General features: G+C 36.9%; 1 protein-coding gene and 1 non-coding gene across 10 annotated transcripts in view; one reads left to right on the forward strand and one right to left on the reverse strand.

Moving 5' to 3' along the window:
- Positions 1–25,741, reverse strand: part of LOC131066905 (varicose-related protein) — a 146,858-nt gene that overhangs the window by 30,276 nt on the left and 90,841 nt on the right. For all 9 annotated transcript variants that reach the window (XM_058001799.2, XM_058001797.2, XM_058001794.2 and 6 more), the window contains one exon: positions 9,024–9,191. In XM_058001799.2, coding sequence (XP_057857782.2) covers positions 9,024–9,191 — 168 coding nt within the window. The remainder of the gene's footprint in view (positions 1–9,023; positions 9,192–25,741) is intronic.
- On the forward strand, positions 994–1,064 carry TRNAT-AGU (transfer RNA threonine (anticodon AGU)). Its single transcript has one exon. It is a non-coding gene; the product is annotated as a tRNA-Thr (tRNA).

The following is a 25,741-nucleotide window of genomic DNA, read 5'->3' on the forward strand; positions in this document are numbered from 1 at the left end:
TCCATGAAAGTTTGGAACTGTTCGGCTAGTTGATCATCCATTGCCTTTGCTCCTTTCTTCCTCCGATATGTGATCATAAACAAGGAACCTTTCCCACAGGATGGCAGGATTATGCTCTAATACCACTGTAATGTCCCTACTATTTAGAGATCATTAACCTCGCAGTCTGCTCACCTTTTCCCTCTCCCTGCAGTCCGTTCCTCCTCCTTTTCCTTTAGCCTTGACCATTGCCTTCTTTATAACCCGTGAGGGGTTGTGCCCCCCCACGGGCCCCTTCCGCATGAAGGGGTGCAGAGGTAATCGCAGCCTAGGCCGCGGTTACCTACGCACCACTTCGTGTGGAGGTAACCCAGCCCTCTTTGGGATTACCTTTATGTTTTGTATTTATATCTTGTTTCCCTTTTTTTAAGATATTAAATATTAACATTAATTACATTTCATTTTAAATAAAATACAATATATTATTTCTTTTTAATATATTAAATATTAATTACCTTTCATTTTGAATATATAAAATACTATATATTATTTCCTTTTAAATATAATAAATATTACATAACATTTCTTTTAAATATATTCAATATTACATATCAAAATATATTTAAATATCTTTCCATTTAAATATATATTAATTATTTAAATAACATTTCCTTTACTAAGACAAATTAAATATATTTCCTTTATTTTAGATTATTATTTTAATTTATTCATTTACAATATCCTTATCCATGCAAGTGATTTTACATCTTGTGATACCGTAGGGGTTATCACACCGACGATGGACTGGTGCAAGAGGGGCCAGTAGCTCAGTGGTAGAGCACTCCAGCAGCGATGGAAGGTCCTGGGTTCGAATCCTAGCTGGTCCATGACTCAACATGGTATCAGAGCCAAGTCCAGGCTAGGAGCCCCAAGCACACAAGAGGTGTGGCTTAAGGGGGGGTGTTGGTGTTAGAACTAAGCCACACCCGGACCGACGATGGAATAGTCCAAGAGGGGCCAGTAGCTCAGTGGTAGAGCACTCCAGCAGTGATGGAAGGTCCTAGGTTCAAGTCCTAGCTGGTCCATGTCTCAACACAAGGACGTTTTTCCACCAGGGAGTATTTACATGAAATGATCAAATTTAGTTGTCCAGATGGCCATCGATTTACCCGTGGAGTGGATTTGGGGATGAAAATGAATTAAATGATGAAAAATAACTTGTCCAAATGAGGGTCAATTTTCCCCTCAAGGTTATAATTTGCAAGTTGAGGTGAACTTAAGTGAAATTCTTGTGTCCAGATGGGGTGCGATTTTCCCCAAGTGGCTGAAGATTGGATTCAAGTGAGACTTTTAAAGTTAATATATCCCAAATGGCATCGATTTTACCTTACCACATGCATTTAATGATCAAACAAGGTGAAACTAATGCTAAGTGTTGAATCAAATCGATTTTCCACTAGACAGTTAAAGGCAAGTTTTTATCCCACATTGGCTGTGTGGTGAATTTACAAGGCAAAAACATGAATAAAGACACATTCTAGCGCCATTTATATTATGACTGATTTGACAGTTGGGTGGCTGGAAGGGCTGATATTGGTGTGGCGCCATTGTTGCAGGGGGTGTGATTTTGCCTAGGGGGCTGATTGCACCACCATTGAGGGAGTTTGTGAGCATCCAAGAGGGGCAACATTGCTGGTCAAGGTCTGAAACATCATTACCAGTCATCATTCTCAGACCAAACATCATTTCCAGCCCCATCGATTTGTATTAACTTGTTCTCAGCCCTTGTTTGCTGGTCCAGTGATTGTGCCCAGCCATTGTTTATGCCCAGGCATGTTTATTTCCATCTGATTGGGGCAAATCGCTGTGCCTATTGGTGTGGCGCCATGATTTTGGATTGATCCCAGTCATTGAGGTTGCATTTTCAGGGTTGTTTTCAGGTTGACATCAAAATACCCCATTTTCTGAGTATAGCAAGGTGTCTTCAGACTTAGCAATTATAGTCAGACTTGTCCTAAGTCTGAAAATCAAGTTTTGTGAAGAGGCAATGTGCCTTGTTTGATTGAAGTTCACTCATTTTTCAGAATTCGTATTACTTATTGTTAAAATTTCTTATGTTAAGCTCACAAATTTGAAAATATCCTAAAAAAATCAGAACTTAGAAAATTCTGAAAATGAATTATTAGAGCTATTTTTACCATGATATTAACTTCCAGCTTCATACAGGTGCCATGTCGAAGGCGGTAATATCAGCGAGGAAGAATCAATTGAAGATTGTGCAAGAAGGCTACTATCCAGAATCGCAGATAACATCCCGATGGAAGAAGGTGAGAGATACCAACATGGAGTACCTGAACATGAAGAGGATGAGGCGAAGAATGTTTGGAACAAATAATCATCTTTCATCCACTTTGGTGGCTAATATCATAAAGAGTGGAATCTACCACACAGCTGGTTTTCCACCATCCATTCAGTGCAATGAGCTCATAGTTGAGTGTGCAAAGCATTATGATCCACAAACCAGAATGATCAAATCACTTAAGGGGATAGTGCTCACTACTTGCATACCTGGCTGAGGAGTCAATTAGGGAGGCATTCGGCATCCCCAGGTGTACAGAAATGCAAGAGAGAACCAAGGAGGAAAGGCAAGCAAAATTTGAAAGAAGATTGAAGTCATGTATGACAATTATCAACAACGAGTGGGTTCTTCAGACAAGGCTTCACCACTCTAGGTTACCCAAGAGACTCTTATGCTTAGACTTCAAGGAGGAGTACAGTGATCTAATATTTCTACTCAACCAAGTCATGGGAGCACCCCAAGGGGTGCTATTTGAGACATGGATGTACTATTTTATTGAAAAGATAGCAGGAGGAACGGTGATCAATTGGGCGAAGATTATAAGTGACAACCTTGACATCTAATTGAGAGGTTTGGAGAAAACAAGGACATTTAATATGACCTCCTACCTAGTCTAAATACTTGCCAGACATATTGTGTACAAAGGATTGATATGCAAGAGCATAGTTGGGAACAGGCCAGGACAATATAGAGTTTACGAGTGCTATCTGCAACTCCACCTACATGAAATTGAACACTACAGAAGGGTGAACGATGCTTTCACCATGTACATCACAAGGTTGCTGCAAGGCAAAATACATACACAGTTGTCTAAAGAGGCAACGATACTCACAGAGAAATACCAATCATGGTATATCCAGTTTCCTACCTTCACGTACCTAAGGATTCAAGGATTCATATCAGAACCATACAAGCTTCCTAGGTATCTAATACACAAGATGGTTTTCTTGAGGTAGTGAGACAGCTTTTAGAATATGATTTCATCTAGAAGGCAAAGTACAGAACAGGGATAACTTTTCCTATCACGCTTGGGAAGATGAAGGAGGTATGCCACACTGCAGCTGCAACAGAGACAATTAATGAGGAATTGGAATTCTATCATCTTGGAATCTATAGAGGTAGGGATCGATCTGATCCATTTCAGAGAATTGCAACGATTAAGGGAGGGAAGTTTATACACAGAGTTGACATCAAAGACTATTGGGCTAATCTCATGGATGAGTTCACAACTAGAAGGAAGATGTGGTCTCGGATGTCAGAGGACTTCATGAGGAAGTGTAACCTCTTCTCCATTCTAGATCAGGTGCAAGATGATGGGGATCACATCCATCCGCAGTATGCAAAGGAGAAAGACAAGCCTATCACGTTGCCTAGCTGGACGGAACCTGAGTTCGTAGATTTAAATGTTTTGATGAGAGATGTGGATGATTACTCCAAGGAATGGGTAGACAAGTATGTTAATGAGTTGAGAAAACTAAAGGTCACCTTTACCTATGAGAAGATGAGAAATGAGGAGTCCTCTCTCAATGATGATGAGAGCATGATAAGCAATGTTAGAGCACACAATGATGAGGAGAGCCAGGCTCCCAAAAGAAGGAAAGGTATGCCTGGAGGATCACAAATAAAAGGCAAGGAGATTGTTAGCCAGGAATCAAGGCACAAAAAAACACAAGTCTAACACTCCTCAATCTACCATGAGTTCCTCATCTATGAAGGAGAATGATATGATAGAGAAGGTTAATGAGTCCGAACGGGGTTCTGACACGGAAATCCTACTGGAGAATGATTCAGATTTACATGCTACAAAACAATCGGCACCACATGAAGATGATGAAGAGTAGCCAAGATCTCCCACAGTTCAACTTGAGGTCGATTTGGGCAACAACCTAGTGGATTTGACTAAGGATAAAGATGATGATGATGATGTTATTTCAGCCTTGAGAGGACTCGATCAAGATCTACACCTCAAAGAAGGAATGGAATTTTCTACCATTCCCGATTGGTTGTTGAGCAGCATGGAAAACAAGAAAGTGATAGAGGCGTAGCTTGCAGAAGATATTGATGACTTTCTAGCCAAGGTTGGCAAGGAAAAGGAACAGAAGAAGGCCAAGATGTTCTCTAGGATTACTAGAGATGATACAAGAGCACGCATTGCACAAGTGGCTATCCCGACAGGTGATAAGACCAAAGATGTGGTCACTCCTATGGATTATCAGATTACCAGAGTTGACCTTGGACCTACTACAAAGAAACAAGAGTTTCAGGAGCTTGATGATACAGTCAAAGCAATTGAGGCACGATTGGACAAGACTATTGAGAAGAAAGAGATGCTTGAGAGTGAGAACAAGCAACTCACGGAGTATATTGAAGGGATGAATTCCCTAAGACGTGAGGATCCTACCTTTGTCTCACCCATTGCTATTGCTCATGGATCCCCCTTTGATCATGAGGCAATGAGGAATACATATCAGGAGGTTGGAAAATGGATAGAGGATGTTTCTAAACAAGCAGATGATTTCCTAGCTCAGTTTATCCAAGCATTTATAAGACAGTGATTCTCATATTCAAGATGCACTACTTGGAAGGAGTTTGGGAAGATTTCCAACCAATGTAGGAGAAGACTATTCCTCGCCTTAGGGTGTTGAAGCGAATTCCCATGTCCACATTGATCCAGGAGGGAGTTGTTCAAGAAGGCAATGTTTATGATTTCCAAGGTTTGTATTGTTCTTTGGCCATGCAAAAGTCAATGTATGATCATACAAAGCAAGAATGCATTGAGATGGAAAGATACATTCAAGAGATACAATCTAAGATCCATACATCTATTGAAGAGTTATTGGGACAAGATGTCCACGCTTCTAGCAGTTTGAACTTGGAAGAATTGAAAGAGAAGATGAATTTTATCTACTTCAAACAGTTGGAATCTATAAGCAAGAATCAGCTAGATGACTTGGTTTCTCTCATGATTCACATCAGCAAATTGCAGAAGCTTATGCCGGATTGGAAGAGCATTTTTTATGCTTGCTCAAATGCCTTGGATGTGATTGATTTGCAAGAGGAAGGTCTACCCAGTGTTACGATGGAGGAACTCAATTCAATCTTGGCTAGATTCATTGAATATGCAGCTAGAGAGAGGGGATGCAGGTCGGAATCTTCTAGAAGATTCCCTACTTGATGACTAGGCATCATCCCATTGGACCTCCTTTTTTATTCCACTTTTTTATGTAAACCCTAATTAGGGCAGTGTTGGCATGATCTCGACCCTTGATTCCAAATGAATCTTGGCCATTCATTTCCATATGAGACTCTATATAAACCCATTTGCCTCTCATTTGTAAGAGAGACTTTTGAGAATTGTCGCCTATATGATGAAAGTTTGAATTCAATCATTGAAGTTTGGTGATTTTATGAGATCTTGAAGCATTGTGTGGCTCTCATTGCCTCCAAAATCTAGATTAGAAAATTTGTTTTAAGTATTTTAGATTGAATGAAAGAAGTGTTTAATGTATTTGAATTAAATTCGTTTAATCCATACCACTAGCTTCTTGCTGATTGTAAGTTTGCCTTGTGTGGTCAACTAGAATTTGAATTGAGCTTAACTTCAATTTGTGCTTACTCATTGATATGCATCCAATTGATGGTGTTGATGTTGTTTAGTATGAATTTGAAAATTTATAAATTCACCTTAGATGATTGCACTAAGCTTGTGTAGAGTTGTTCTTTGATGGCAATACCTAGCCACGATCTCTTGCATTCTAGGTTTAAGATAGGATTAGATTAGAACTTCTAAACCCTCATCCTTTTGCATTTATTTTAAAATCTTTGTTAGAAGTAAATTGAGAGCCTAAATTGTAAAATCATAAGTCATTTGAAATCATCAGCAAGCCTACTCCATTCATGATAAGTTTGAAATCTTGAGAACAATCGTGTAAGTCCCCAAGTGAAAACAACAATTCACATCAAACCGTTGAGTTACCCACATGTCAAGAACTCACCATAGAAACCTTGGAATCGTCTTAGTTGATCAGATATTTAGCATCTATGCTGGTGATTTTGTTCAAGAGAGGGTAAAATACTTTGGTATTTTATTTTGTGTTTGAAGTGCCTAAAAAACACATCAACAAGTCCTTATAAATGTTTCAAGAGCTATATTCTTAAAATAGGGTGTATGTTAGAGGGTAGGAAGGAAGAATGTGTGAGAATACAAATGCCTAAACACCAAAAAATGATAGTGCGAGAACTTGATGAGCATAGTAAGTTTGCCTATAAATTGTCATAAAATATGAAAGGTAATATGCTGAGAATGTTGTCAAAAAAATGATAGCCATTCACAATATATTCCTGACTAACAATAGCAAGAGGACAATAGTCATAAAATCATGGAAGAAGCAGTCTATAATGACAGTACTGTCCTCTAGAACACGTCGGTGACAAGAGGACATAGATCCTATTCAAGAATCAATGCGATCACTGGATAAAATCCAAACTGAAAGGAGATACCCACTAAGTATAATAAATCTGAAACACGAACGAACTTGAGATCCCAAAATTATTAACAAATACTGAAGAATACACATGCATAATTTCTGAATCTCTCAAATAGATTCACCATACCACCGTCATGCAAAATAACCCCAAAATCAAGATATATACATGCTGAATACAACTGACTGGTTAAAGCCCTACAACTAAATACTCTCAAACCACTAAAGGCATATGTTGACACTGACAAAATTGCAACTTTGGCAGAAACAAAGTGCTGATCCTCAGAAAGGTATGATGACTCTAAACCACTCAAGCGATTGCATTCCTCATGCTGATACAACCATAAAATAACTACCACATTAGCTCTTTTTGAATAAAAAAACATTGTTGCATTAGGTCTAACCAAACCCATGACAGTTCAGGTTCTTCCTTTATATCACTTGAACAAGATGTTAGCTAGCAACCATCCATTTAGGGTTAACGGTTCAACCCTCTTGTTAGGTAATCAAATATTTAACCAGTCGATGCACCTATTAAAGCTAAAATTCAACATCATTAATCCATTGCTTGGATTGTTTCATCTGCTTACCCCTATTTGGTAACTACATTGTCATTTATGTTACCATTACAAACATATCGTCTCATTGGCAAATTACTTTCCAAAACATTAAAAGTTCATTACACACTCCAGGACTTAAACATTCTTTATATAAACAATATTGACATCAACTCAATTGTAGTTATTATTATTAACTTTTCGCAACATTAACTTTATTATTATAAAGTTCCAACTTTAACTTTGTTTCTGCTGTTGAAACAGCCTATTAATACTCAGAAAATTCATCTATTTTCTGCTATTACAGCTGCATGTGGTTTTCTTTTTGTTAAAAAATTATGTTAAAGTTGGTTATGATTCTATATGATCATAAGTATATGAAAGCATCAAACTACAAATCTCAAATACATTGCAAATCAGAAAACTACCTTCATAATCTCAGTTATGCAAACTGTTTGACAAAATGCTCATGAGAAAAGAGTGAAAATTTTGCTGAAAAATCAATAGGGGATTTTACAGGGACATAACATTAGTCCACCTAAAGGTAACCTACTTATGGATCACAATCTTGGTGAACTTCTTGGGCACCTAAGGCAATGGGTTTTTGCAAGCTTGCATCTTGACCTATTTGGGACATTTTGGTTTCTTTGGCTCCCACAAACACTAACCCACAAGATAGGTGGGAGGCCCTACAACCTCCTTCTGTGGAGCAACCAACTTGGGATTCTCTCCCATCAAAAGGATGCTTCTCCTCCTTTAGGTGCAAAAGGTTACGCCTAAGTTTTCTTTTTCTTGTATGATGTAGTGGCCCTTTTAAGTCCTTGAGACTTCATTGTTTTTGGCAGCATTGCTTTGAGTCTTGACAAACCATTAATGCTTATCGGTCACCCTTTTCTATTGTAACCATCATTGTGCATTATTTTTTGATCTTTTGTTAATATTTAATCGTGATGGCTTTTCAATAATATTTACAAAACAAAAAACAAAAAAAGCTTTTGGACATTAAGAAGATATTAAAGCACCTTGTTTGTAAGGCATTATATATAACAACATACCTTGTGTGTCAAGTGATTGATTTCTACCAATAGAGTATAACTTTATTCAAGGTGATCACTAGTCTTTGTTAAAATAGCTTCAACCTGATACGTAAGGATACACACCAAATCTTGGATTTTTTTTTGGTTTAGACATTAATACAATGTCTCATAAATATGCAATATGACTTAAAAGTAGGATAGAACATTTAAAAACAATCCTCCTGGATTAGAATGTAAATCAGTGCACACATATGTAGAAACTTATCATATGAACAATCTTGCATAATTACATTTGGCATTTAGAAACTAAATGGTAACAAATATTACAAATAGATAACACACAAACAATTTTGATTTCAGCAATATTATCAACAAAAGGAATTCTTCAAGATTTTGAAGTGCACCATTTTGACTAGAGTAATAAATCTAGGTAATTTTGTTAGAGAAAAATCACATCTAAGGTGTTCCTATGAGAAATGTCTCCCAACTTGAAAGTAAAGCAGGTTGCTTCTTGCAACCATTTTGTTGAAAATGTTATATAATTTCAGCATTCATACAATTGAAAAGCTCACACAGCGCCGTAATGAACATTGGTATTGTTGATTACCTTAAGAGTGGATGCCACTAAAATCAAATTATTTGCAAGATCTCCTGGTATTTCAAAAGAATAGTCATGCTCCTCTTGGATTATTGTATTTACTCTCTCTATCACTTTACTTAATAAGTGCTCAAATAAAGTTAATGTTTTCTCTTGAAAATAAGACCCAATATTTTCCTGCAAATATTAAAAGTATCAAAGATCAAGAAAACCTTCAAATCAAAATGCTATGATTATCTTTATTAATTACAAAATAGAGCTTAAAGAATGTCAATGAGAATAGCTGACTCAACTATCATCAACTTGTTAAGATATTATGTGACTACCGAAGATTTTGTGCATTCTTTCTAACATCACTAACATATTTGATATGCATAACACTTCTTGAGAGGGGGCAATGAAATTACAATGAAAAGATTCATATGCCATAAAGAAAATGCATAATGACTGACAAAAACAAAATTAGACAATTTTATCAGACTTCCAGTCAATATTTCCATTAAACATATAAATTGTGTAAATGGCTTCGTATTCAAGTATGAAGAACTTGAACTGATCTCCTACTTAATACAAATGGTTGAACCATAAATAATCTATATGCCCTCTGCAAGTTGCTAATGGATGGTTCCTAGAATTTTGTCACTCTAAATGAAACTATTGCTTTACTTGTAAATCTCAGTTGCTTAAGTTCATGTTTATCAATATTTGATCAATTAATCCTAGTCACAAGATGGAATTAATTTTTAATCATTAATATTATAGTAAATTTTGGAATCATAAAAATGATTATAGTGTTGGTTAAAAAATCATTTTAAAAGTGCTCATTAAATTCCTAATTTACCTCAATACAATGCTAACTCTAGATATATATTTTAGTTTTCACTTGTATTCACAGTTATTCCTGCATGCATCCATCTTGTGAGTTGCTCATTTTGAATGCTAGAAATGGGATTCTTCAATAACTCAAACAAGAATTGAGACAAGAAATCATGTTAAACCAACATAAAAGATAGTTGAGCTATGGGAAATCCTATAAAGCTTAAAATTATAATGCTTGAACTAAGTACAACCCATATTTATCTAGACTTGGAACCAAAACAAGTACAAGAATCAACACATCAACTTTAAGGAAATTGCAAGCAACGGAGCAAAAATGAAGATAGTCACCTTAAGATGTGAGCTATGTGTAAGGCAACAGGTATATATATGTGGCCACCAGCAGATCTCTATCCCTGTGCATGCCCCTATACTCGTACTTAAGTTTCCTAGTAAATATGCTAAACACCTTGTCCAAATTTCAGAATTTAATTCCAAGTCCCGACAAGCAAAGATAGAGAATATCAATGTGCATAAATCATTGAATCACATAACCACAATTTATTAGATCATATGACGTTAGAAAAAATAGGCAATATTGCTGTTCGATTTTGCTTACTAATAGGCAAAATATTACCCTTAAACCAAAAGCTAGAAGAATTTTGTTGAACAGTTTTGCATTTGTTATTTCATTTCTTGATTACAAGGCTGAATAATGTAATGTAATGACATTGATTGGTTTCATTGGGGTTGCTTTCCAACATATCAAGTCTTGGTAAATTTATCTTCTACAAGTTTTCATTTCTGCCATGAAGACATCCCTGGATATTTGTCCATATTTTGAAATATCTTTTGACTGATAGTGGCTTTGATATCATGTAATCATACACTCTTTGTTTAAATCAAGAAGCTTACCTTGCAAATTTGAAGAGAGGATTCCCTCGCACACTATTCCAATTTGAGTTGCACTGAAAAGGACAAAGTAAAATGCTAATACATAGCATGACAGTAGCAACTCAAGATATTTAGATTAAGGAGATCTCCTAGTTTCAGTACCCTTGAGGATTTGAATTTGATGTATTCAGAGGATTTTCCACCAAGCTTCCTAGAGAAAATGAGTTTCATGGATGGTTGTACATCTCCCCTGAATCCAATGAAAAGGCATAGGAAAATGGCATTTTAAAAACATACTCTCTATTTATTCAACAAAATGCCAAATACATAATAAATAACAAGGAAATAGACACAATATATGAGAGGTTGATCTTAATGAGAAATGTGTTTTCCTTTTCCTCATAGTTTCAAGACTCACCGAGTACTTGGCAAGACCCGCCCAACTCGCAGGTCATTAGGGAGGCCGAAGCGAATCAATCAATACTCCCAAGCTGACTTTGGTCAAGTCTAGCCGAGTACTCAAGCGAGTCTTGCTCCAAGGCTCCCAAGTCTTGGGCTCAGACTCTCAAATCCTTAGCTTGGACTCTTCTAGCACTTGAAAATAGACATAGCAACTGAAATTTTCAAATTTTGAGAGCTTGAGGGTCATTTTACATGTTTAATGTTTAAATTATGAAAAATTGATAGTCAAATTGAACTTTTATGTTCTCTAAATGCATTGATTTCTTTTTTGTGTGTGTAATTAAGAGGTTTTCTTTTTGTCAGATTATTTGCTAAGTTTGTGCCGAGTCCTAAGTCAAAGTCAAAATTTTGGGCAACCGAGCCGAGTTTGAGTCTATGTTCTTCAACTATGTTTTTCCTAATTCACCATCTAATTGCATAGGCTAAAGGCAAGGCCACAATGGAAATTTACACCTCTTGAAAACATCTAGGAATGTTAGGCTTACTGATTGTCAATGTCTACCATGTAATGCAAAACTTGACCTTGTATCCAAATTTCATATATCAAAATGGCTTTGCTTCTTCACAATGTAGATCTAAAGGTGTTACTAGGTTACCTAAGTGGTTGCAGTTGTAAACAATGGGTTTTGTTTCCACTATTTGTTTAACTCTATCCTAGGATGGGTTGTTAACAATCTTGCAGGCACTGCACTAGACAAGAAGCTTTGTCCGTTGCTTTTCATCAATAGAAGTTTACTTCAAAGCTGCCCAAATAATTTAGTATGGTGTTGATGACTTTTTCCTTATTGCTCACTATCAAACTTAGAACTTGTTGTGCGTATTGCACACCCCAACCTGTCCCAGATAGGGGAGGCCCTTTCTTTGTTTTGCCCGAAAAAGAAAGTGCGATAGGAAACCAAAATCAACAAAGCATTGAATTTACCCATGATATTGACCAGCGCATGGGGGTTTGTCATTTGATATCACTTCTACGTAAATACTAAGAGAAATCCCGAAAGAAGCACGACTTGATTGCTCTTAAATGCCTTCACAATGCCAATGAAGGCATAGTAGTGAAGTTTGAGCTTTTTCTTGAGGTATCGATAATTTGTGTTCTCCCCAACTCTATAATCGTCGGTAAAGCTCGGTAAAGCCCAATGAAAATGTCAGGGGTCGAGCATCTAAGTGAATAGCAAGGAAAGTCCGAACATTTGCCGTAAAATGCAACCACTATCTTGCTCTCCAAAAGCCGAAAATCTCTCCTTTTTAGAAAGAACCACAATGTGTTGAAAAGGCCCGAGGTTTCACTGGAAAGCTAAGGCGAATTCGTGCATTTTTGTTGAAAACCCCGAGTTTCTTCCATATCAAGCAAAGCCTGAGTAAAGGAAACTCACACAACCATTCCTCAAATCACGTGAATTTCATCTATCAAAAAAGAAAAGGTAACAAAGTTCAAAATCGCTAAAACTCACAGAATAGCCTTGTAAGCTGAAAAGAACATAAATTGGACGCCGAAGTTGAAAGATGTAAAGTCTCGCAAAATAGTTTAAGAATCCGAAAAGAAAAAAATGTCGCGCATTCTAGTCTTAGAGCCCGAAGTTAGAAAGCAAACGAAAATCGTGAAGAGGTAAACTTAAAGGCCGGAACGGGGAAGCAACTTAAGTTTGCAAAATAACTCTATAAGCTGAAAACCTCTTTTAGGCTGAAAACGACTCCAGATATGAAGTCACGCGAAATGCTCATATAACCCAAAAATCTTAAAGAAGAGGTTAAACTTTCAGAATAGCCAAGTATGCTGAAAATTTTGCAAGACATGAAGTCACACGAATCATACAAATACCCGAAAATCATTAACAAACGACGAAGTGAAATTTAAAGAGGCCGAAGTTCGGCATGTTCTCCCCTGAAGTTCAACCTTTTCTACCATTTTGCAAACTTAGACTAAACCTAAACTCGGCATTTCTAATGTTTTTGTGAGGAATAAACAGTTCGCACAAATTATCTTGTAAAAGTATTCAAATTTATGTTCAAAAGTGGAATGTTAACGATTTTATCTTTCTTTTAATTCCTTAGACAATATTCAATGCTATTAATGTATGCTCTCTAGTTATTTCTGATTATGAACTGAAACTTCTTTGTTTGCAGGTGGCTGTAGATAATATTTATTGATTTCGATATTTCTTCAGCATTCTTCACGGCACATATATATAGGCATTGCCTTGTAAGATCAAGGCATGCCTTGACCGGACATGTTTCATGACATGTTCAATCAAGACATGTCTTGATCAAGGGTGGTGCCTCTTCATAATGCAAACCAATAACTATCGGTTAATATAAATGCTGATACATAACAAATGATAATCGATGCCAATCGGTTTGTGATTTAATGCGGTTTGATTATCATTGTAACCGATAATGAATCGGTTAGATTCTAATGCAATTTTAGTTATCATTAACCGATCACTAATCGGTTTATTCATAATGCTATTTCATGGTAATCGATGGTAAATGCAACCCGATTATGGATCGGTATAAGAGCAAAAATATGTTAATACGATAACTATTGTAGTTATCATATGACAACACTAATTAGTGTTGTCCTATGACAACTAGAATAGATAGGCAAAACCAATTACAATCATAGCATATAAATGAAATCACTGCATAGCAAATACGATCATATCTCGATCAATGATAGAAATGCTTATAAAGATGATTATGATGTCTACCATTAGCATGTAGATTTATCGATAGGATAGATGATTGAATGAGAGACTTCATTTATCTCTCATTCAATCATTTATCTTACCGAAGCTACATTGTTTCAACATATCCCAATAGCCCGAAGTTCCTCGAAAAAAACAAACAAAGAGAGGGCGTTGAAATTTTGAAGCTAAATCGCCTAAAGGTCAAAATTTCACCCTTATTCGCCCAAATTCAAGAAGATGAAATGAATTCATTTGACAAGCGGGGCGAATAAGTAAAGTTCGGCACTTTTGTTAGATTTGAAAGAAAGGAAAAATCGCGCATTTCAAGCCTTTAAGCCCAATTTTCACCTAGCAAAGGGAGTAATTAGACCAAAAATCGCACTTTCTCAACATTATGCCTGAATTCATCCCTTAAGGCGCACAGTATAAAGTATGAAATGATAACATAAGGTGAAAGTTCAAAGTTTTTTAAGCTTTGCGAGAAAGAAAGCCAAATAACTAAATCGCACATTTTAATGAAAATGGTCGAATTTCATAGGACGTGGGGCGATTATAAACAAAAGTCACGTCTTTTAAGTTAAGTAGCCGATTTTTTGTAAAAGGAGGTTTGCTCATTTTGTATCAGAGTCTCGAGTTTAATTCTAAAAGAGTCGACATTTTAGCATGTTTTGAAAGAAGTTCACCCAGACTAAGAGCAAAGACCGAGTTTCGCAAAGCAGGAGGGGGGGGGAATAGAATTCGAAAATGAAAGCTTGCAAATTGCCTCTCAAGGCCGAATTTCTCCCTTAGTCACGAAAGTAAGTGAAAAGATAAAGGGGCGAAATTTGTAAGGGGGAGTTTTAAACTCAAAGTCACTCATTTTCCTTGAGATAGCCGATTTTACCAACCAAAGTGAGGGAAGTCTCACAAATCAAACTGATAAACCCTAATTTCACGAGGAGCATTTAAAGTTAAATTTAGTGATTGTTAAATTAATCTATTTAATTTTTCAAAGTGATTAATGTGGATCAAAATTGATTGTTTGCAGGTCGACGACGTCATCGGGAAGAACCAGGAGAAAGCCTGAAACGCAAATCAGAGCCTTGATCGCGAACGACATCGAGAGGAGCTAGAGCATCAACTTGAAGTGCAAATTGGAGATGCAGGCAACGCTAGGAAGCGAGAATGCAGAACACACCATAGAACACAAGACGAAGCATGAGGAAGCGCGCCTTCACTAGACCACCGAAAAACAAGATTGAAGACAAAGAATATTCAGAATGCAACGAGTGCGTGCATTCTCAGGATACACAGCTGGATTTAATTCCAGAAGTTCAGTTTCTGAAACTGAAATTGTTTATTGTAAAACTGCTTGTGGGTCCCGTTCAAGATATTTTGAAACAAGGGGAGACAGTTTAGTTGTGGATAAGTTCTGTCTAACTACCCAATTGACTAAATTAAAGCCAAATAGTGGTAGGTAGTTGAGATAGTGGTTGGGTAGATAACTGAGAATTTGAGTTGGCATGGGTTAAAGTTGCCAGCTTCTAGAAGGCAAACCAAAGCCCCTAGATGCAGTCCATTTTGGCCATCAATTCAAATTGTAAAATCTATAAAAGGCAAAGGCCTTTCTTTTGTAAAGGGTTAGATTATTGTTAGATTGTTAGATTCTAGTTAGATTTTTTAGAGTTAGAACAGGTTAGAGTTTTTGTAAAGGGTTAGAATTTAGTAGTTAGGAATAGAGTAGAAATGTTGCAAAAATTGTTGTAATGATAGCCAAAATCAATATATGAACATTGAAGTATGGTGTTTGTTATCTTGGTTCTCTTTCGTTTGCATGGTTTCCTTTCACACGTTTAGATAGATCCTTTTAGTGTGCAAGTATTTGATGGATTCGGGTTCATACCATTGGGGATATGCTAATTGTGTATCCCGTGTATGGTTAGTCTGATCCTTTAAAATTGTGCTTAGTTCAATTGCAGGTGTTCGACTGAGCTGCTTCAGAATTGGATGCTTAGGCATGCACCTGCAGTCTGAAAATCTTCTAAGTCTCCCTTGAAGATTGCACCGTTCTTGTGAGGTTGTGAGTTATTCTGGCCAAGCAGGGATTGGTTATGTTGGTTCCGTCTACTCGCACACCGGTCTTATTAATTTTAGGTCTCTTAACCCTATCCTTTTGCATTTATTCTTCCCGCAACATCTTAGAATGTAGACTAGCTTGTTGTAAACGTAAGGCCCCTTGTGCTCCCAGCAAAACACATCAACTGTTGAGTTGTCCAACAGTCAAGAACTGACATTTGGAACCTTGAGGTTGTCCCCTTTGATCAACTAAAACAGCATTAGGGATTCCTTATACAAGAGAGGATAGAATACTCAGCGAGATCATTCTATTTTGCATTGGCGGGAGAGAGTTGTAGCGATACGATTTTAGCCACGTCAACAGAACTTAGCTTATCAGTATTGGTTTGTCACTTATTCAATTGAGAACTCTCCTTCATTACTTCATGCTTGAGCATTTCCTCAAGTTTAACAGCATATGTAGGCTTGTAACAACTCCTAAAGATGTAATCAGCAGATAAACTATCTCGAATTAAATGTATAAGCACATCCCATTGTGGTACTGTACTTTGTTATTCTTGGATTCATGGACCCTATTGGTTCCACCAACTGATTGTTCAAAATCCTCTAGAGATTCACCAGTTTCTCATGCTCAAAGATCTTGAGTGGGTTGCCAACAAACAAGAAACAACCACACGGTTGATTTCCTCTACACTTTTGGCTCTACAAGGCCAAGGAGGGTGAACCCTTAACAATACCTAATAATATACTTACTTGAGAATGTGGGTATTGCAAAACAAAAATGCTCTCACTCAATCAGACCAATAAAACATAATATATGCAACAAATTTGGCTCTATTATTGGGAAGTGTATATTGCTGGTCTTGAGAGCATATATCTCAACTTCAAACAAAGAAACATACTAAAGTAAACTTGAGATTTATCGATTTGAGTTTGATCCTAAAAAAGAAACACGAGATTTCTTGGACCGTAGAGTCAATAAACAAAAAGCAAATAACACCTATCCAACAAATTTGATTTTAATCGGTGGGTTCAAAGCATTAACACCTTACATCAACACCCCCAAATATGAATTCCATCACAATTCTTCTTCTAGATCCTTAATATTTTACCCATACCCTTAGGTCCTACTTAAAGCAATTTAATCTTCTACTTGAAAAGATGCAGAGAACATAACATACACCATCAAAATATCACAAAGCTAAAACAAATGAACTGTGCTCATTATATTTTAAAAGATAATGAGTACAATATTATGGAGACAACTGCAATAGAAAACTATATAATTTATACAGTATTCAGACTAAAAGATTTGTAATATAGGTATTACATGAACAAACTATCACTTCATTATTTTTTGTGGAGAAAAATCAAAAAACCCATCCACGATTTTTTAGGAGAAAATCATACGAAACCCCTCAATCTGTTCAAAAACTTTACTCGGGGCCATCACAAGTAGTAAACAGAAGTAAAAACTCCTTGATTTTTGTGGAAAAAATCAAGCAAAACTCTTCCATGATTTTTTATTGAAAAGAATCAGAAAACCCACGAATTGTTTTACTAAAAAAATCTGCCAAAAAAGAACCTAAGCTTTGATACCATGAAATGATAATTCGATGTTGTTTGATATTAACAATGGAGACAAAAGCTCCTTAAATAAGCAATTACAAGCAAAGTTTCTATAACAAAAATGAAAAAATTGAAAAGAAACATTCTAAACAAGAACAAACTACATAAATGAATGATGAATGAATGATTTTTGTTGATTATATAGCTTCAGTCGGAATCCGATAAGGCCGACTATGTAGATCAAATGCATAAGTGGCCTATCGGCCTTACACATTTGATTATATCAATCAATCTGCATTCACCCTTAATATTATTATTAAATCCAATTATATATTTTCGGGGTTTCTATGATTAAATTTGCCTTAACCAAAACTTACTATTATCGGGTATGTAATTTATCGGGTTGATTATTATCATTATCGGGTTTGTGTTAGTGATCAGTATTAATCATTATTATCAGGTTTGTATAGAAAGACGTCTTATGTTATGAAGGGTCACGATCTCTAGAAGAATGCCATTTGAATTCAATATATTATTATACGTCTCTCACTCACTTGGTGATGAGCGAATAACACACAAGCATCCGTGAATATATAGATCATGGGAAATTGATATACTACAGCCCGTGAACATATACTGATCGTGGCATATAGATATATATTGCAGATTGTTACCTTCAGCATATCGTGGAAGATAGATATTCAGTGAATTCAGAATCACACATACAACATATCATGGATTATACAATCAGTGAATTCAGAATTACACACACAGCAAATTAGAAGGATTCAATTGATATCATCTATTGATATTAGATTGTGATCAAGGTGTAAACAAAATTAAAATTACCTACTATTCAAATCTGATCGAAACTTAACATGGTATCAGAGCAGGCTTAAGGAAAGATCAGATCAGATTTATAGAAGCAAGGTTATCTTCCACTATTGTCTTCAAGTTTGACTACTTCTACCAAACATCAAGATGGTGAATGGAATCAGAGTTGAAGACAGACTTGAGGGAGCATCAAACTTCATATCTTGGAAGTTTAGAATTATGCTTGCCTTGGGTGAAAACAAATTAGACGAATTCGTGAAGAAAGCCATACCGGAACCAACCAAAAATGATGAGAAGCTTCAATGGAAGAGAAAGAACCACAAAGCAATGAAGATGTTGGTTGACTCTGTGAAAGATCACATTGTGCCAATTATCTCCAAGTTGGAGACGGCATATGACATGTTCAAAGCATTAGAGGAAATGTATGAGATCAACAACACAAGCCGAGCTCTTGCATTAAAGCAACAACTTCACCACATCAAAATGACGAAAGGAGAATCCATCACCTCATACTTCATGAGGATTACTGAATTGAGAGATCAACTCTCTACCATTGGACACACTATAGAGAGCAAAGAGTTAACCATGTTGGCACTCAATGGTCTCCCTTCATCATAGGAGTCATTTATTCAAGGGATAAGCGCAAGATCAAAACTTCCTAAGTTTGATCGATTGAAGATAGATTGCATTCAAGAAGAGTCAAGATTGGTCACAGAGGCATTGGTCAAAGTTCTACAAATGAAGATATTCATGTTCTTGCGTCACACTCCTCAAAGAAGAAGGGTAAGAAAGGACAATTCAAAAGGAAGAAAGACAAGGAATCCAATGGTGGTTCTACATTCAAAAGAAGGAAGGATATTTCAAAAATCCAATGCTTTAGATGTGACAAATATGGTCACTATGCAATGAAATGTCCAACTAGGACTATGCCTCAAGCTTCCATTGCAGATGTTGGTGAGACTCTTACACAAAAGGATTCAGATGGATTCATATTCTATTCAGCCCTTTCAAGTAATGTGCCTACCGACCACAATACTTGGATAATTGACAGTGGTGCATCTTGCCACATTACCGGATTTAGAGAACATCTAAAAGATTTGGTGGAGAGAACTTCAAATGAACAAGTGACCATTGGAGATGATACTAGTTACTCCATGAAAGGAGTTGGGACCTCCTCTCTTTACCTAAATTCAAGCATTTCCTTGAAATTGAATGATGTACTATTCGTTCCGAAAATTAAGCGAAATCTTGTCTCCATATCAGCCTTGGAAGACAAAGGATATCGAATCGCATTCACAGATGGCAAAGTCCTTGCATGGCCAAAGAAATTGAATATCAAGAGAGCTCAAGTCATTGGAGTTCGTCATGGATGTCTTTATAGACTTTGCACTCTTCCTCATCAAGCCTTACTTCATGATTCATCAAGTACTTGTGAGATTTGGCATAGAAGATTGGGTCACCTTCACTTTCGTGCACTACCTACAATGGAGAAGATGGTTATAAGCCTTCCAAAACTCAACCAAGAGCATGAAGGAACTTGCAAAGGTTGCGCATTGGGAAGAACACTAAAGGTACATTTCATAATAGTGAAAGTAGATCCAAATGTATTTTAGAGCTCATTCATTCAGATTTGTGTGGTCCTATGTCTGTTGCTTCCTTGAGTGGTTTCTTGTATTATGTTATTTTATTGATGCCTACTCTAGGAAGACTTGGATCTATTTTTTAAAAAGTAAAGAATTTGATGAAGTACTTATGAGATTTAAGGAATTCAAAGCTCTAGTAGAGAACATATCAGGGATGAGGATCAAAGTCTTGAGATCCGATAATGGAGGAGAGTATACCTTCGGTAACTTCCGTAATTTTTGCATTGAAGCTGGGATTAAGAGGGAGTTTTGTGTTCCCTATACTCCTCAACAGAATGGTGTAGCAGAAAGGAAGAATAGAACTATTGTGGATGCAGCTAAAGCCATGATCCATGATCAAAATCTTCAAACTTCTTTTTGGGCTAAGGCTTCTAGAGCTACTGTCTATGTTCAAAATAGATGCCCTCACCACATTTTGGAGAATAAGACACCCGAAGAAGCATTCACAAGGGTGAAGCCGGATGTAAGTCGTTTAAGGATCTTTGGTTGTCCAGTGTATGTACATATACCCAAAGACAAAAGAACAAAGCTAGAACCTTTTGGCAAGAAGGGAATATTTGTAGGCTATAGTAAAACATCAAAAGCTTACAGAATCTATATTCCAAGTCAGAAATTGATTAAGTAGGGATGTGACATTTGAAGAGGATGTTGCATTCAGAAAATCCAAGGGCACCCATGAGATGGATAGTGAAGATCAAGAGCCTCCTCAAAATATGGAAGAAAACCATACTCCTGAGATTTAGAGGGAGACTCATGAACCTGAAGAAGATGATAATCCAAATGAGCCCTTGGATCCTACTCATGGGCCCAGAGATATTGTTGTAAACTGGAAAAGACCTCTTTGGGTGAGGAAAATGATGCAAGAGGTTGAAAGTTTTGCAACCACAAAAGGAACATTTAGGAAAAGTAAAAGACTGCATAAGTTCTCTAGCTATGTTGCATTGATGAGTCAAATTATTAACTCAGAACCTACCAGTGTTGAGGAAGCTACTAGTCAGCAAGTTTGGAAGGATGCCATGACAGAAGAGTATCAATCAATTCTAAAGAATGATGTTTGGAACATTGTACCTAGACCAAAAGGTAAATCTATTGTTTCTTCTAAATGGCTCTTTAAGATCAAACATGTTGTTGATGGTAGTATTGAGAAATACAAAGCTAGGTTCATGGCTAGAGGATTCTCTCAAAAGGAGAAAATTGACTATGAGGAAACCTTTGCTCCAGTTGCCCGATACACTTCATTCTGAACCATCATAGCTATTGCAACATCTAAAGGATGGAAGATTCATCAAATGGATGTAAAGACGGCTTTTCTAAATGGTATAATCAAGGCAGAAGTGTATATTTACAACCTGAAGGATTTGTGGTACATGGGAAGGAATCTCATGTTTGCAAGCTGAAGAAGGCATTGTATGGCCTCAAGTAGGCTCCACATGCTTGGTATGAAAGGATTGATCGTTACCTAATGGGCTTGGGTTTCTCCAAGAATGATGCAGATTCAAAATTGTACTTCAAGGTAATTAATGGGGAAGCATTAATTCTGATTATTTATGTTGATGACTTACTTATCACTGGAGAAGATCATCTTATTATCAAATGTAAGAAGCAGTTAGCTTCTGAATTTGAGATGAATGATCCTGGTTTATTGCACTACTTCCTTGGGTTAGAAGTTGGGCAAAAATCTAATGAGATCATTCTAAGTCAAGGGAAGTACACCATTGACATTCTAAAGAGATTTGGTATGATGGATTGCAAATCCATGTCCACACCTATGGAGACCAACTTGCATAAGTTAAGAGAGGTTGCAGTTGATTCGGATCTGGTAGATTCTACACTATACAGGCAGATGATTGGGTCCTTGATGTATCTAGTCAATACTAGACCAGATATTTGCTATGCAGTGAGTGCACTTAGCCAGTTCATGTGTGAACCAAAGCAAATACATCTAGTTGCAGCAAAACATATTCTGAGATACTTGCGCGGTACAATTGGATATGGCCTGAGATATTCTTCTGATATGAACTTGAAGTTGCATGGATATACTGATTCCGATTGGGCAAGATGTGACACTGATCGGAAGAGCACCTCTAGTTGTTGTTTCAGTTTGGGTTCTGCTATGATTTCTTGGTGCAGCAGGAAACAGTCTTCAGCAGCACTGAGCTCCACAGAAGCCGAGTATATTGCAGCATGTGTGGGAGCACGAGAAGCAATGTGGCTTCGGAAGCTTCTTGCAAGATTGTTTGGACAATCCTTAGAGCCTACAATTATCCATTGTGATAATCAAAGTTGTATAAAGCTTTCAGTCAATCTTGTGTTTCATGACAGAATGAAGCATGTGGAGATCAAGTATCCCTATGTTAGAGACATGGTGGAAAGGAATGTTATTCAGTTGAGATACATTAGTACTAATGAGCAAACGGCAGACATTCTCACCAAGCCTCTCTCCAGAATAAAGTTTGTGTACTTTCGAGGTAAGCTTGGTATGGTGGAGAATGAAGCCCTAGCTGAGATTGAGTCTCAGCGTCATTGATTTGTTTATATATATACTAATGTATTCTTCTCTTCAAAAGATGTTTAAAGTGTAAACTCTTGTTAATGCATTTCTCTTTGAGAGAGACTTGAGGTGTAAGCCCTTATCTCCACCCTCTAATATGGTTCATGGTGGATGTCATGTGTGTGACGCCATGATAACACCATGTGAGAGAGTTCGTGGTGATTTTCTTGTACTTGTGTGTTTACCCTCTCGATGAGCCATGGTGAATATCATTGTGAGGTGACGATCTCACAATGATGAACACTTGTGCATCTTACCATCATTGTGAGGTGATGATCTCACAATAATGGTTGATATCTCGTGAGGTGATATCTATGGATAAGCTATAATGGTGGATATTACGTGAGGAGATATCTATATATAAGCCATATTGGTGGATATCACATGAGGTGATATCTATGGATAAGCCATGGTGGTTGATATCATAGAGAGGTGATATCTTTCCTTTCCACATATGGATGTAGCCATTGTGGTCAATCATCACAATAACATGATGTAACTTGTAAACATTAAGAAAAATTCCTCCCTAGCTAAGAGGGAGTGTTGATTATATAGCTTCAGTTGGAATCCGATAAGGCCCACTATGCAGATCAAATGTGTAAGTGGCCTATCGGCCTTACACATTTGATTATATCAATCAATCTGCATTCACCCTTAATATTATTATTAAATCTGATTATATATTTTTGGGGTTTCTATGATTAAATTTGCCTTAACCAAAACTTACTATTATCGGGTATGTTATTTATCGGGTTGATTATTATCATTATCGGGTTTGTGTTAGTGATCAGTATTAATCATTATTATCGGGTTTGTATAGAAAGATGTCTTATGTTATGAAGAGTCATGATCTCTAGAAGGATGCCATTCGAATTCAATATATTATTATACGTCTCTCCCTCACTTGGTGATGAGCGAATAACACACAAGCATCCGTGAATATATAGATCGTGGGAAATTGATATACTACAGTCCATGAACATATACTGATCGTGGCATATAGATATATATTGCAGATTGTTACCTTCAGCATATCGTGGAAGATAGATATTCAATGAATTCAAAATCACACATACAACATATCATGGATTATACACTCAGTGAATTCAAAATTACACACACAGCAAATTAGAAGGATTCAATTGATATCATCTATTGATATTAGATTGTGATCAAGGTGTAAACAAAAATTAAAATTACCTACTATTCAAATCTGATCGAAACTTAACAATTTTACTGACGTCCATGAGACTGATCAATCTATGGGACCAGATATTCACATCCTTAAACTATCTGTATATTCCTTTCAATATTTGCCCTCCTGCTATGTATCTTGACCAAAAAGCTAGCAGTTTGGTTGATCTTATCCTCGTCAAATAAACAGTGCATGCTATCAACCTTCAAGATGATCTCGTACTGAGCACGGATATCATCATACCGTTGTGCACTCATTCTATCTCGACTGCACCCAACTTGCAGAACAAGCAAGTTCTCTCTTTCCATACCTCTTTGGAACTTTTCCAACGACCTGTTTCGCACCTGAGATGATGCGAATTGGTCCTCAATTGTGCCACTAACAGCATTGCTTTCCCTTTAATAGCTGCCCCTGAATAGGCTTTCCCTCTGTGTTCCCAAGTTGGGTTAAACTCTTTGATGTAATACACCTTTTTATGTCCAATGTGTTTAGTCCACATGGCAGTCTGAAACTTTTCTATGACAAATGTTTTTATTTCCTCATTGGTATTAGGACATTCGTGCAGCTTGATGTTCCACTTGTCCAACCAGTTTTTGTTTTGTTTCATCCATGTTTTCTTCCTACGTTCAAGACCTTGTTTCATCGCAAATTTGGGGCATCATTGGTTATCCATGTTTTCAACCTTCTTTAGATAACATATTAACCAGGTTCCAACTACCACCTCCAACGAAAAAGTATCTGCTTCCGCTAAAAGGATTTCATATGGTACTTAAGTTTTAACTTTGAGGTTGCTTGTGATTAGGTGTTTTTGAATTCTCTCTAACTGTCTCCATCCACATTTTGACATGTTGCCTCCCCAAACTTCGCAACCATAAAGAACAACCGGCATGACCAACAAACCAAAAAGAGTTTTCTTGGTTTTCTAGTCCCACAATTCAGCTTTTTTGCACCTAGTTTGGATTAGATATGATGCTTTCCACCCTCCTTGTAGCCTTTTCACTCTACAAGTCTCCCAATTGAGTTTATAGTGGAAGTCAATCCCAAGATATTTGTACTCTTTCACAATTTCCAATGGACTACCATCAAAAAGGAAGGTAATTTGTTTTTCTTTCCTCTTTAAAGAGAAAATCATGATTTTGGCTTTGGTAATGTTCACTTGCATTCCTACCTCCTAACAGAAGTGCTCTAAGGCCCTTAAATGATCTGTTAATCCATGATCCGTATTTGAAATTAGGATAAGATCATCTACGTATAAAAGTAATTTCACCACATAGCCTACTAGGTGGACATCTTCTCCATCCATTTTGTTTAACAATGTTTCTAACTTATCAATGTATAAACCAAACAAAGTGGGGGCTAGAGGGCATCTCTACTTAACACCAATGTCACTACCAAAACATTCGGACATTCCTTCACTAGTTCTAACTTTAGCTCTAACTTTCTCATATAGTTTATGCATTGTCACCCTATACATGTCCGGGATACCCAATTCTTCCATTTTGTTCCATAGTTTGTCTCTAGGCATGTCAAAGGCTTTCTTGAAGTCCAGAAAACAGCAATAAGCTTCTTCTCCTTGATTGTCCCATATTTTCTCTATCAAATGTCGAAGATTGATACAATGATCAATGGTGGAATGTCTAGGCCTGAAACCAGCTTGATCTTTTGCCCTTTTTCCTTCAACTTTTGCCCAACTGCTGATTCTATGTTCCACCATGCTCCCAAAAAGTTTGCCTAGAAAGGGGTTGACCATAATAGTGCAGTAGTTAGATGGGTTATTGATATCCCCACTTTTAAAGAGGGGAATAACCACACGAGTTGTCCAATCCACTTGGAAACCATCTCGAATGACCCTATTGAAGATCCTCATTATGTGAGGAGCAAGGAGCTCAACTCCCCATTTTAAAAATTCAGCTTGAAGCCCATCAATATCACTAGCCCTCCCAATTGCCAAATTCTTTATTCCCTATTTGATATCATCTACCATAAATAGCTCCACCGATCTGCTCACAATGGGAGAAAAA

This window comes from Cryptomeria japonica, chromosome 9 (assembly GCF_030272615.1).
Source record: "Cryptomeria japonica chromosome 9, Sugi_1.0, whole genome shotgun sequence".
Taxonomy (NCBI): Eukaryota; Viridiplantae; Streptophyta; class Pinopsida; order Cupressales; family Cupressaceae; genus Cryptomeria; species Cryptomeria japonica.